The sequence below is a fragment of the Aulonocara stuartgranti genome (assembly GCF_965226115.1).
Source record: "Aulonocara stuartgranti genome assembly, chromosome: 1".
Classification (NCBI taxonomy): Eukaryota; Metazoa; Chordata; class Actinopteri; order Cichliformes; family Cichlidae; genus Aulonocara; species Aulonocara stuartgranti.
The window spans coordinates 20,110,917-20,121,578 of NC_138939.1; the positions used below are offsets into that span (position 1 = coordinate 20,110,917).

General features: G+C 40.2%; 1 protein-coding gene across 2 annotated transcripts; it reads left to right on the forward strand.

The window, feature by feature from the left end:
- Positions 1–1,519: 1,519 nt before the first annotated feature.
- LOC309709678 (ubiquitin carboxyl-terminal hydrolase 37-like) lies at positions 1,520–8,236 on the forward strand. Of its 2 annotated transcripts, none has more exons than XM_082538430.1 (17): positions 1,520–1,727; positions 1,822–1,906; positions 3,234–3,314; positions 3,513–3,568; positions 3,868–3,940; positions 4,046–4,129; positions 4,799–4,854; positions 5,109–5,168; positions 5,269–5,400; positions 5,493–5,616; positions 5,702–5,853; positions 5,959–6,058; positions 6,199–6,275; positions 6,453–6,561; positions 7,196–7,253; positions 7,425–7,582; positions 7,669–8,236. In XM_082538430.1, the coding sequence occupies exons 2-17, from the start codon at positions 1,871–1,873 to the stop codon at positions 7,672–7,674; spliced, it is 1,362 nt and encodes a 453-aa protein (XP_082394556.1). In that variant the 5' UTR covers positions 1,520–1,727; positions 1,822–1,870; the 3' UTR covers positions 7,675–8,236. The 2 variants fall into 2 exon arrangements, with proteins under 2 accessions (XP_082394556.1, XP_082394557.1); XM_082538431.1 differs by having other exon boundaries at positions 5,112–5,168; positions 7,669–8,235.
- The last annotated feature ends 2,426 nt before the right edge of the window (positions 8,237–10,662 follow it).

Here is a 10,662-nt window from a genome sequence, read left to right on the forward strand (position 1 = left end):
GCCGTGACGCAACACGTAAAAAGTGCCGTCGGGGATACGTAAGATCGTTGGGAGTTGTGTAGTAGCTTACCAGAGACACGAGGGGTATGGGGGGGCACGAGCGTTTTATTTATATGCAGATTCAAGAGTTGGGAGTTCGCCTTGTAATCGGAAGGTTGCCGGTTCGAGCCCCGGCTTGGACAGTCTCGGTCGTTGTGTCCTTGGGCAAGACACTTCAGAGGGCCCGGTGGCGCCAGTGTCCGGCAGCCTCGCCTCTGTCAGTGCGCCCCAGGGTGGCTGTGGCTACATTGTAGCTTGCCATCACCAGTGTGTGAATGTGTGTGTGAATGGGTGGATGACTGAATGTAGTGTAAAGCGCTTTGGGGTCCTTAGGGACTAGAAAAGCGCTATACAAATGCAGGCCATTTACCATTTGATCATTGAGCTTTGATCAGTGGTTGTTGATCAATGGTCATGACAATTTGCATATTAATGATCAAGAAACTGACCTCCCAGCCCATTGTTCCTTCGGTGGTGCTAGTTTCAGTCATTATGCAAAAAATCTGAATGTGCAGAATATGAATGTGTGTAAAAGAATTAAGACAGCATATGAATAGAAAATAGTATAGATTAATAATGGAAATACAAGCGAAATGTTTTGGGGAACCCAAAATCCAAGAAAAGAACAGAAACAGCGAGCAACAAAACACCATACTGTAGTTCATTATCGAAGTGGCTGGGAACCCCTTTGAGTTGTCCTGTGGGCAGCCCTATGGAAGTCCTGCTCTCAAGATCACCCTTGGGTAAAGGCATTACCTCTAAGATTTATCACTTATTGCAAGAACGGTCAGCTGACCCTCTCCTTAAAGTTAAGGGCTACTGGGCCCAGGACATGGCATTGGACATATCTTCAGTTGAACGGGATTCATGTTTTCAAAATGTTAATACTATGTATAAAGAAACAGGCAGTAGATTTATTCAACTTAAGACAATCCATAGGTGGCATCGAACACCGCAACAATTGTATAAATGGAACCTGGCCTCTACGGCCGAATGTTGGAGATGTGATGGTCAAAATGCTTTGATTTTACATATCTTATGGAGCTGTTCGGCACTTCGGGATTGGTGGGAAAATATAATGGAGGTAATTTTCAGTGTTTTAAAAAGGAGATTTGGTATCTCACCAAAACTGTCCATACTTGGTATAACCACAGAACTTTCTGATGGAGATTTTTCTAGTTATACAAAAAGATGGATTATTTTGGCTCTTACTACAGCCAAACGGGTCCTGCTAAGACATTGGCGGAAAAAGAACCCCCCTTCCCTATGAAGAGTGGCTAAAGACAATGGCTAAGTTGGCGTCTTACGAAAAAGTGACTTATGGTTTATTAGACAAATTGCATCAATATGATTGTATTTGGTCCCCCTTTACAAGCTGGCTTTCTGTAACTTGAAGAACAGAGGAGTAATGACAGAGTGGTGGTGTGGGGATTGGCCAAAGCTCACCTTCTCAACCTGGACAAAATGAATTATTTTACACTGATACTGTAAACTTTTGTTTGTGTGTCAGGTTTCCATACATCGGAAACAGCTGCTGCATCTGTAATTCTGTCCATCCTGAGGAGAGTCCACACTCTACATCAGATCCTTGGCTCGCCTATAATGACGCACAGGTGCTGCACACAACTGGATCTGCAGCTTGTGAGGAACAGCAACACTCAGCCTACATCCTGTTTTACAAGAGAAACGTAAGAAGACACAGCATCTCATCCTGAAGTGAGAGAATGGCACGCCAGCTGCAGCCTAATCCAATCTCTCTTCTTTTCTTTTTTTGGTGCCCAGACACCCTTCAGTTTCATCATGTCATCCCTAACAATAGCTGTAGAGTTGGATGGAGGATGAAGACAGCAGAGAGCAAAAGAAACAGGTAAGAGCAGACAGGTAGTCAGAGTTAACAAAAACTTTTAAAGCCAGTGTAGCTTCTGTTTTGAACACATTTATTGATGACAATTTTATATAAATAAGCAGTGTGTTATACTGTTATCAGACAGGGACGTGCAGAGAGGTTTAAAGGGGCGGGTGCTCAAAGTTAAAAAGGGGCACATTGAACCATGCTGAATAACAACAACACACATTCATCAAGAATCTAATATGGGAAGGGCAGGGCTGTGTTGATCTGAGACTGTAGACATTAAAAAGTCCACAGGAGAGATGGTAGCTGATTAAACAAGTGTCATGAGATAATAACAAAATGCAAAGATTGGTGACAGCGCTTGGAACCATAAGGCAACGAAAAACTGTGACATAAACTCGGCTCTGCCTGTGAATCACTCTTTGCTTCTCTTCTCCCTTCCTTCCCATCATTTCATATATCACTCTCCACTTGCTGTCTATCTGAGAACAAGGCACAACTTGCTATTGCAATAAACTATAATCTAATTATCCACACCTAACAACTCTTGCACTTAATCTATAATAAAATGATGACAGAAAAATGTTATAGCCCTGCCTTTAGTAGCCTCATACAGCTCCTACTGTTTCCTCCTCGTGTCCTTACCAGCCATGTCTGCACAATGTTATATCATGAGTAATAATTTAAAAAAATCTATATACATAAAACACACACATGCACACACAGTGACATTTTAGACCTTCTTCAGAATACTGTATATACTATGGGCATCCTTACATTATTATTTATTACTAGAGCTACAATAATAAAGCAATGAGGAGGGGGAAGTAATAAATATGAAATAATGTATTTATGATGATTCCATTTGTTTCACTATCCACTCTGTGCAGGGCAAAGCTTATTACATTTTTAAACTGTAGAGATACAATCTTTTGTCTTATTTAAAATATAAATCTAATATAATCTGCTTCTTAATGTATGTTCTTTAAAATACAGCGTGTGTTTTTTAATATATTATAATTATAATAATTATTATGTGGACATGCATATTAGATCGTTTTTTAGTGAAATATAATCCCTCCAGAAAGGCAGGAAATGCCCAGAAACTTACTTTAAAACTAAATATGTTCCCTAAAACGGTGACAGAGCTACAGACCCATGACAGCCTTACACAGGTAGCCAGCAGTTGCTTGGAGACGAGTACCATACAGTTCAAATGAGCATACATTCCAAAATATGCAAATTAGCCCCATACATCATAATGATGATGTTTGCTGTTCAGGGTATGAACATTCTATGCTGAAAGTTTATAAATATACAACCTTTGACTGCTTGTTTTCAGTTGAACTTTTGCAAAGCTGAGGAGATTTTCGCTGCGATCACATCAAGTCCAAAGATGTTTAAACTTCTTTTTCACAGAAAGGTAAGTTTGAAGAGACTCGCAGCACATTTCTATGAATATTTTCTTATGGTAAATAAGCATTTTTGAAACTTTTAAGGAAGCTTCTTGGATGATTTCTGTAAAAACAGAATTTTGAATCCAAATGAAGGATTTTGTATTTTCATACCATATACTTTGTTTTATGCCATTACTGATGTTGGTTTTCTTGTTTCTAAACAGAAATCACACAAACAAAACGTGGCAGAGAAGGAAATTCCTTCTACGTCTCATCAGAGGTAAAGAAATGCGCCACTCTTTAATGCTGCTGGAGATATTTATAGCAGTGGTTTAGTTGGAGCTCTTTTATTTCCCTTTTATTGGTGTTTTGTATTTACATCTTTTTTACTACTTCTAGTCTTGTCTATAATTTATATTGATTCAGAGATTAGCGTTTGAAAATGTAGAGTGTAAATGTACAAAATACATGATTTTGTTCCATTACAGTTATTAATTTTTATTTGCAATCTCCAGCATGTACTCCTTGTTAAAAAATTTCCACTTTGAAAAATAACATTTACACTTTTGTCCTCATCAGCATCCCGGATGCTTCTGTTACTGAAAATGGTCAAAAGAAGAAGAGAAAATGGAGACACCTCTGCTGTTCCTCGGTTTGCTTTTACACAAAACATATGAAATGCACATTCTCTTTAAATTGCACTTGTTAATTTAAAGTGACTTTACTTTTTTAATAAACGTTTGTTCGTCCTCTGCAGCAAACGGACAGCGATGCAGAGGCAGAGAGCAACACTGTGAAGACACAAAAAAAGTGTCGCTGGTTTCTTTTTAAATTCTGGAAGGTATGTTTTATGGAAAGAGTCATCAAGCATTTACTCATCACAGTTAAATGAGAAGAATTAAGAGCAATTTAGCACACAGCTATGTCCTCAAATTAAGTTCAAAGATGTTTAAACTTTTTTTTTTTTTCACAGAAAGGTAAGTTCGAAGAGACTTGTAGGATGTTTCTCTAAATATTTTTTATGGTAAATAAGCATTTTTGAAGCTTTTAATGAAGCTTCATGGATGATTTCTGTAAATGGTAAATGGCCTGTATTTATATAGCGCCTTACTAGTCCCTAAGGACCCCAAAGCGCTTTACATATCCAGTCATCCACCCATTCACACACACATTCACACACTGGTGATGGCAAGCTACATTGTAGCCACAGCCACCCTGGGGCGCACTGACAGAGGTAAAAACTGTAAAAACTGAATTTTGATCAGAACCAAGTGAAGGATTTTGTATCTCATAGGACAAACTTTAAAACTCGATTTAAAGCATGAATAAATTGTTTTTATTTTATTTAAAGATATTCCTATATATCTGCTTCATGAGCTGACAGCTCACTAAAGTGATAAATAATATGAAATGATACCAAATTTTCTAACTGGACACTTTTCATGGAGAGACTCCCTTGGTATGTTTGCTTTATGCCATTACTGATGTTGGTTTTCTTGTTTCTAAACAGAAATTACACAAACAAAACGTGGCAGAGAAGGAAATTCCTTCTACGTCTCATCAGAGGTAAAGAAATGCGCCACTCTTTAATGCTGCTGGAGATATTTATAGCAGTGGTTTAGTTGGAGCTCTTTTATTTCCCTTTTATTGGCATTTTTCTTCCACCTTGTGTATTTCCATCTTTTTTACTACTTCTAGTCTTGTCTATTATTTATATGTTAAAATGTTTCAACTTCAAAGCTCATGCATACATGCACATACACTGCTCAGCATCCTGACATCTTTCCTAATTTTGTGTTTGTGTTTTTACCTTTTTGGAGCAGTGTAGCATGCGGTGGAAAAAAAATAGAAAGTCAAACTGGGACTATAGACTGCTTCGGGTGAGTACACGTGGTGCACAAAGACCAAAGCTCACTTTGTCAAAGTGGAGAAAATGAATTCTTTTACACTGATACTGTAAACGTTGTGTGTGTGTGTCAGGTTTCCAAACATCGGAAACACCTGCTACATGAACTCCTGCCTGCAGAGCCTCCTCAACATTGAGGAGTTCATAAGAGACATCAGGCGTCAGGAGGTTTTGTGGAGCACAGATCCAGAAGCTCAGCTCTTAAGGTGCGCTACGTCAACCTTCTACTTTCTTCAAAAACCTGAAGAACAAAGAGATCTAACAGCAGAAATGTCTGTTTACCCTTTCCTTTCTACAGAAGGCTCATTGATGTCAGGGACTGTCATGAGTCAACAGATTATGGCCTTAAAGATCACCACCTAAGAGCTTTTAAGAAGGCATTCAGCAATCAAGCTCCTGAATACACTGGCAGTGCACAGAAAGTACGTCAGCTATTTGGACATTTCGTTTTTTGCTTTACCATCTGATTTTGATGTACTGTTTTAAATCTCTCTGCTTTTCTTGCAGGACGCTCATGAATTCCTAACATTGTTCCTCGATGAGGTCAAAAGGCTCGCACCTCACCTGGAGAGGAACGCAGCTCTCCTGGGCCAAAGTTATGCCTGCCCAGTAGAAGACCATCACATTTTTAAAATGGAAAACATGAGGACATGCAAGAGGTAGGCCTGTCTTTCAGAAACGCAGAGCTGGTTGCAATATTTTCATATACCTCTTTTCCACCTACCTGATCTTTACTTTAACTACGTTACTCCTGAAATGTGTAGCTGTGGTCACCAATCATCACAGCAAGAGGACTTCACCAGCTTGTCTCTTGACCTTGTTCCAGAGGGGTCTATTATAAACATGTTAGAGACATACTTGAAGGTAAGATCACAAATTCCAATAGAGTTGTCGTATCAGCGATCTTAACACACCTTTTTTGTTAGTGTTTGTGCGTATGTGTGTGTGCATATGTTGAGATTTCTTTCTACCATAAAGCCTGTTTTCTCTGTGCTGTTGTTCAGGAACAAGAAATAGAATTTCGCTGTGATTGTGGAGGGACGGCCTCAGAACTGAAGTCGTCTTTTGATACACTGCCAAGGTGAGTAAGGTCACATCAGAATTGATCGACTGACCAGGTTTCCAAACTGTGGCGCATCAAATATCAGTTTTTCGAGACAATACTTGAGCAGTCGTTTTCTCCCATCTTCTGTTTGTGTTTGACACTCATTCTTCTTATTTTCTACCTTGTTTGTGTTTTTTTTTTCTTTTCTGCCAGAGTTCTGATCTTGCATCTGAAGAGGTTTGGCTTTACACAAACCTACAAGATTCAGAAGGTGGATGACCCCGTCAGGCTGCAGAGGGACTTGGTGGTGCCATCCAATCAGGTAAAAACAGACTGCAGAACGTCTCAGGCTACGTCCACACTAGCCCGGATAGATTTGAAAACTCCGTGTCCACACTAGCGTTTTCAGTCATTTTCAAATAGTTGTGCGTCTGCATTGAAACGGCCGAAAATGCTTACGTTCCAATCCTGCGCATGCGCAAAAGTGAGTGAGAATTACTCACTTTTGCGCAGTGAGTAATTCTCACTTTTGAAGAAAAGCTATCCGGAGCATGTACAAACTGATATTAATCTTTTTTAGGGCTGTCAAAGTTGAGAGCAATCAAAACAACTGCTGTATAATGCACTCGGCTATCTTTGTTTAATTGCTCACATGACTGCATCACATGACTAAAATGCGTCATCGTTTTAGAAAGTCTGCGTTTTCGAGTGTCCACACTGCGACGGGACAACTCCGTTTTGAAATGTGTGCGTTTTCGAGAGCGTTTTCAAGATGCTGTGTTTTTCCTTGAGGAAAACGCCATCTCAGTGTGGACGGGAGGTCAAAGCGGAGAGAAAACGATGTGTTTTCAAACGAAAACGCATTAGTGTGGACGTAGCCTCAGCAAATCCGCTTAATTATGGCTCTGATGTGAGACTTTGTGAAACTAACACTCTTTGGATTTGTTCCTTCTCAGGGTGGTGGCTGTTATAGTCTTGTCAGCGTCATCAGTCATTATGGAGGCACAGAGTCAGGTAAAACAACAGACTTGTTACAAACAGAAAATGAAAAGTTGCTAAATTTTTTAGTGAAGGACTCACACACAAAAGCTTTTGATGTTCTAAGAAGCACTAAGTCAAAATCACTGTTTGCTTGAATCGGTTGACTTCCAGAAGTTGGATTCATTTGTCTTAATGTGATTTCAGGACACTACATCTGTAGTTCTGTCCATCCTGAGGAGAGTCAGCACTCTACATCAGATCGCTGGCTCACCTATAATGACGCACAGGTGCTCCACACAAGTGGATCTGCAGTTTGTGAGGAACAGCAGCACTCGGCCTACATGCTGTTTTACAAGAGAAACGTAAGAAGGCAAAGCATCTCATCCTGAAGTGAGAGAATTTTTAAATGTCCTGTTACCTTGTTAACCAGTTTTGTCTTCATTCTCAGTTCTGAAACAGGAAATGGAAGGAAGGAAGGAAGTTAAGGTCGTCATCATGCTGAGAAGGAAAAGCAGTCGTCCCAGCCCACCATCGCACACTGGAGGTAAGTATTGCCCTCAGGAGGAAGGGTCCTCCCAGAGAGCCTGGTCCTCCCAAGATTTCTTCCTCCAGGAGGGAGTTTTTTCTTTCCACCGTCGCCCCACATTCACTGGTCTCATCAGCAGGGACATTTTTAATATCCTAAGACCTGAACTCTTTCATGGCATGCATTTTTAATTTCTCTGTGCCATTTGGGTTGATTGGGACCTGATGAATGTAAAAACAAAGACATCAGATTCGGAAATCTACTAGTAGTTCACCACTACTAGAGATCGTCCTTTACTAGACCAGTGTTTGGCTTGCTCTCTGGGAACAACAAATTAGTGCTGTCAGCGTTAACGTCATTTTAACTAATGACGTCAACGCTGACATCACTAATTTTATTGTTATTATTATTAATATTATTAATTTACTTGTAAAATAAATTAAATTAAAAAAAACAAAGAAATTATTTAATTCTTTATGTTATTTTGTTTTATTAAAATCAAAATAACAACAAAACAAAAATAATTAATAAAAAAATATTAAAAGTATTCAGCAGTGTTTTGTGAAATTTGTAATGAGCCTTAGTTAAGTTGATGTCACAGAAGTTTCTGAATCATTTAGATTGTTCAACAAACTGATTCACGCAGGTAAAGATGGTAAGCTGGAGCAATGGTACCCTTGGAGTTCAGTTTAAGTTTTCAGACAAATATTCCCTCGATCAGTTGCAGCTTCTGCTTTTAAATAAATGATTTAGCTGCAAATGTTTAGCTGCAGGTAGCAAAGTCCAAAAGTGACAACATTTCCGCTGCAGTCTCTCCAGAAATGGCTTATAAAACTTTGACCAAATTAGACATTTATCCTTGGATCATTGACAACCCTGTAGGGTGAAAATCTTTAATTGTACCTTTTATAACATTTTAACAAGTTACTGTCTCCTGCTGCATGTTTCCTGTTTTGGCTGAACTTCATCAGCTCAAAAAACTCACCGTGCTGTGGTGTACTAAATGGCCTCTGAACAGGACACACTGAAGGCAGGTTTGCAACGTTTAATCAACAAAGTCAAGATCAGTTAACAACAGCTGAACTAAAGACTTTCTTTTTCTCATCGATAAAATGAGGTCCATGCCAATGCGCTCAAATGGCACCTCCATTAATGGTGAGGGGCATAAAGGCGGTTTTTAAATGACCAGCTGGTTCACCAGCTGACACCACTGGACGCACACCATCGGTGCACAGCCAAACATGCAAAAAATGCAAGATGGTGGTGCGCACAGATACAGCGGCTCTATGCTCTCGACACACTAAACGTGGTCTGTCCCTACTCGTTACAACATGTGGAAATGTCAGTGCTATGTCAGGGCGCACTATTTGACTATCAGCTCTCATCATTTGATCAAAGGGCCAGTTGCATAATGCTATTATCTTCTGTGTAGCGAATTGCTGGAACGGGCAACCCAAACGCCACGTGTCCCTGTTGGTGGTGTGTGCAGGCCTACATACTGTCCTATTGAGCTACTAAACCCCGACCAATCAATGTTCAGATTTAAGGGGTATGATGGCTGTCAGCTAACCGCAGCTGTTACTCTTTGCATTTCCCCCCGATATTTCTTTTCCACCAGTAATATGGGGTATTTGTGAATATCCATGACTGACCCGGCCAGCTGGTCTTTGGACAGGGTCACGGCAGTTTCAAGGTTTAAAAAAAATCCCTTTCACTGACAGACTGAAGGAAGGCTCCTCAAAAATGGAGGGTCTTCAAGCTCCTCAGTGGCAGGAAAAGGTTTCCTGGACCCAGTGTTGTATATTTGTTTCCCAAAATTGAAATAGTGGAGAGAAATCAGGTTCTGAAACCATCCAGAAGACAAAGTCTCCAACTGGTTTGTGGAAGTCCAGTTTCTCCAAATTAATCAGCGGGTGAAATGTCTCTTCATGGATGGTTTTGATTCTGTTGTTGTTCACAAACAAAGCCCTCAAAGCAGCATATGAAAGAAAGTCATCTTTCATTATTGTCTCCAATGTGTTAAAAGAGAGATCGAGCTCAGTGATGAGTTTTGAAGCGGCTGCAGGGACTTCTCGAAGGTTTTGGCTCAAACAGTCGCAGGATGTTGTTCACAGTGGTGACACTGTTGACTGGTGATTGACAAGCACTGAGATACTAAGATGACAAGCACAAGAAACATCATGACTTATTCTCCTGAGTGCCTGCAAAACACAAACACAAAATCAAACTCAAAGCTTTTCTCTCAGGTGCTGGTGTGGCACAATCTAATGATAAGAAAGGTCATGCTAACAGCTTTTGGAGCACAGCTGCACAAAATAACAGCTTTTGGAGCACAAAATGCATTACAGGTAAACCCAGTACCCAAACATGTTAACAAGGATAAAGAAAAAATCTGAAACAAAAGCAGGTAGTGTGGTGATTTATGTTGTGAGGATGCTTTCACTCCCATCAAAGTCACCCAGTGTTGAGAACCCAAATGAGCCCAAAAACCTCAAGTGGCTGCAACCAACAGCGAACGTCAAGAAGTGGATACTTGCATGTTGAGCCAGAAACATGCAGAAAACCCAATAGAGGCAAGACAGCACATCTTGGTCCCACTCAGGCAGTACGAACACCTGGAAAGAGGAGCCCACAGTTCAGACCCAAGGTCACTGGTAAGGACACCAGACAGCCAGTTATAAGTCTAGTTTTAATTTTCATTTGAGTTAGTGTTATGGCCTGTCTAAGGGTGGCCAGACCATAATATAAGGGTGATCCACCCCTGTCTGACCCCAAGCAGCACATCACACAACCGGTACAATTTTGATGGTGATTTTTTTTCACAGTGATTGAATTCTAACAAAGGAAAGGAGCGAACTATAGCTTCGGGGTGAACCCCAAAACAACAAACAAAAGGGGCCGTATCTAAAGGATGTA

Coding starts and splice junctions, on each gene's coding strand:
- LOC309709678 (XM_082538430.1), top strand. CDS start 1,871: ATGGAGGATGAAGACAGCAGAGAGCAAAAGAAACAG. Junction 4,130..4,798: donor TTCTTTTTAAATTCTGGAAG/GTATGTTTTATG, acceptor GTTTCTAAACAG/AAATTACACAAACAAAACGT. Junction 7,254..7,424: donor TTATGGAGGCACAGAGTCAG/GTAAAACAACAG, acceptor ATGTGATTTCAG/GACACTACATCTGTAGTTCT.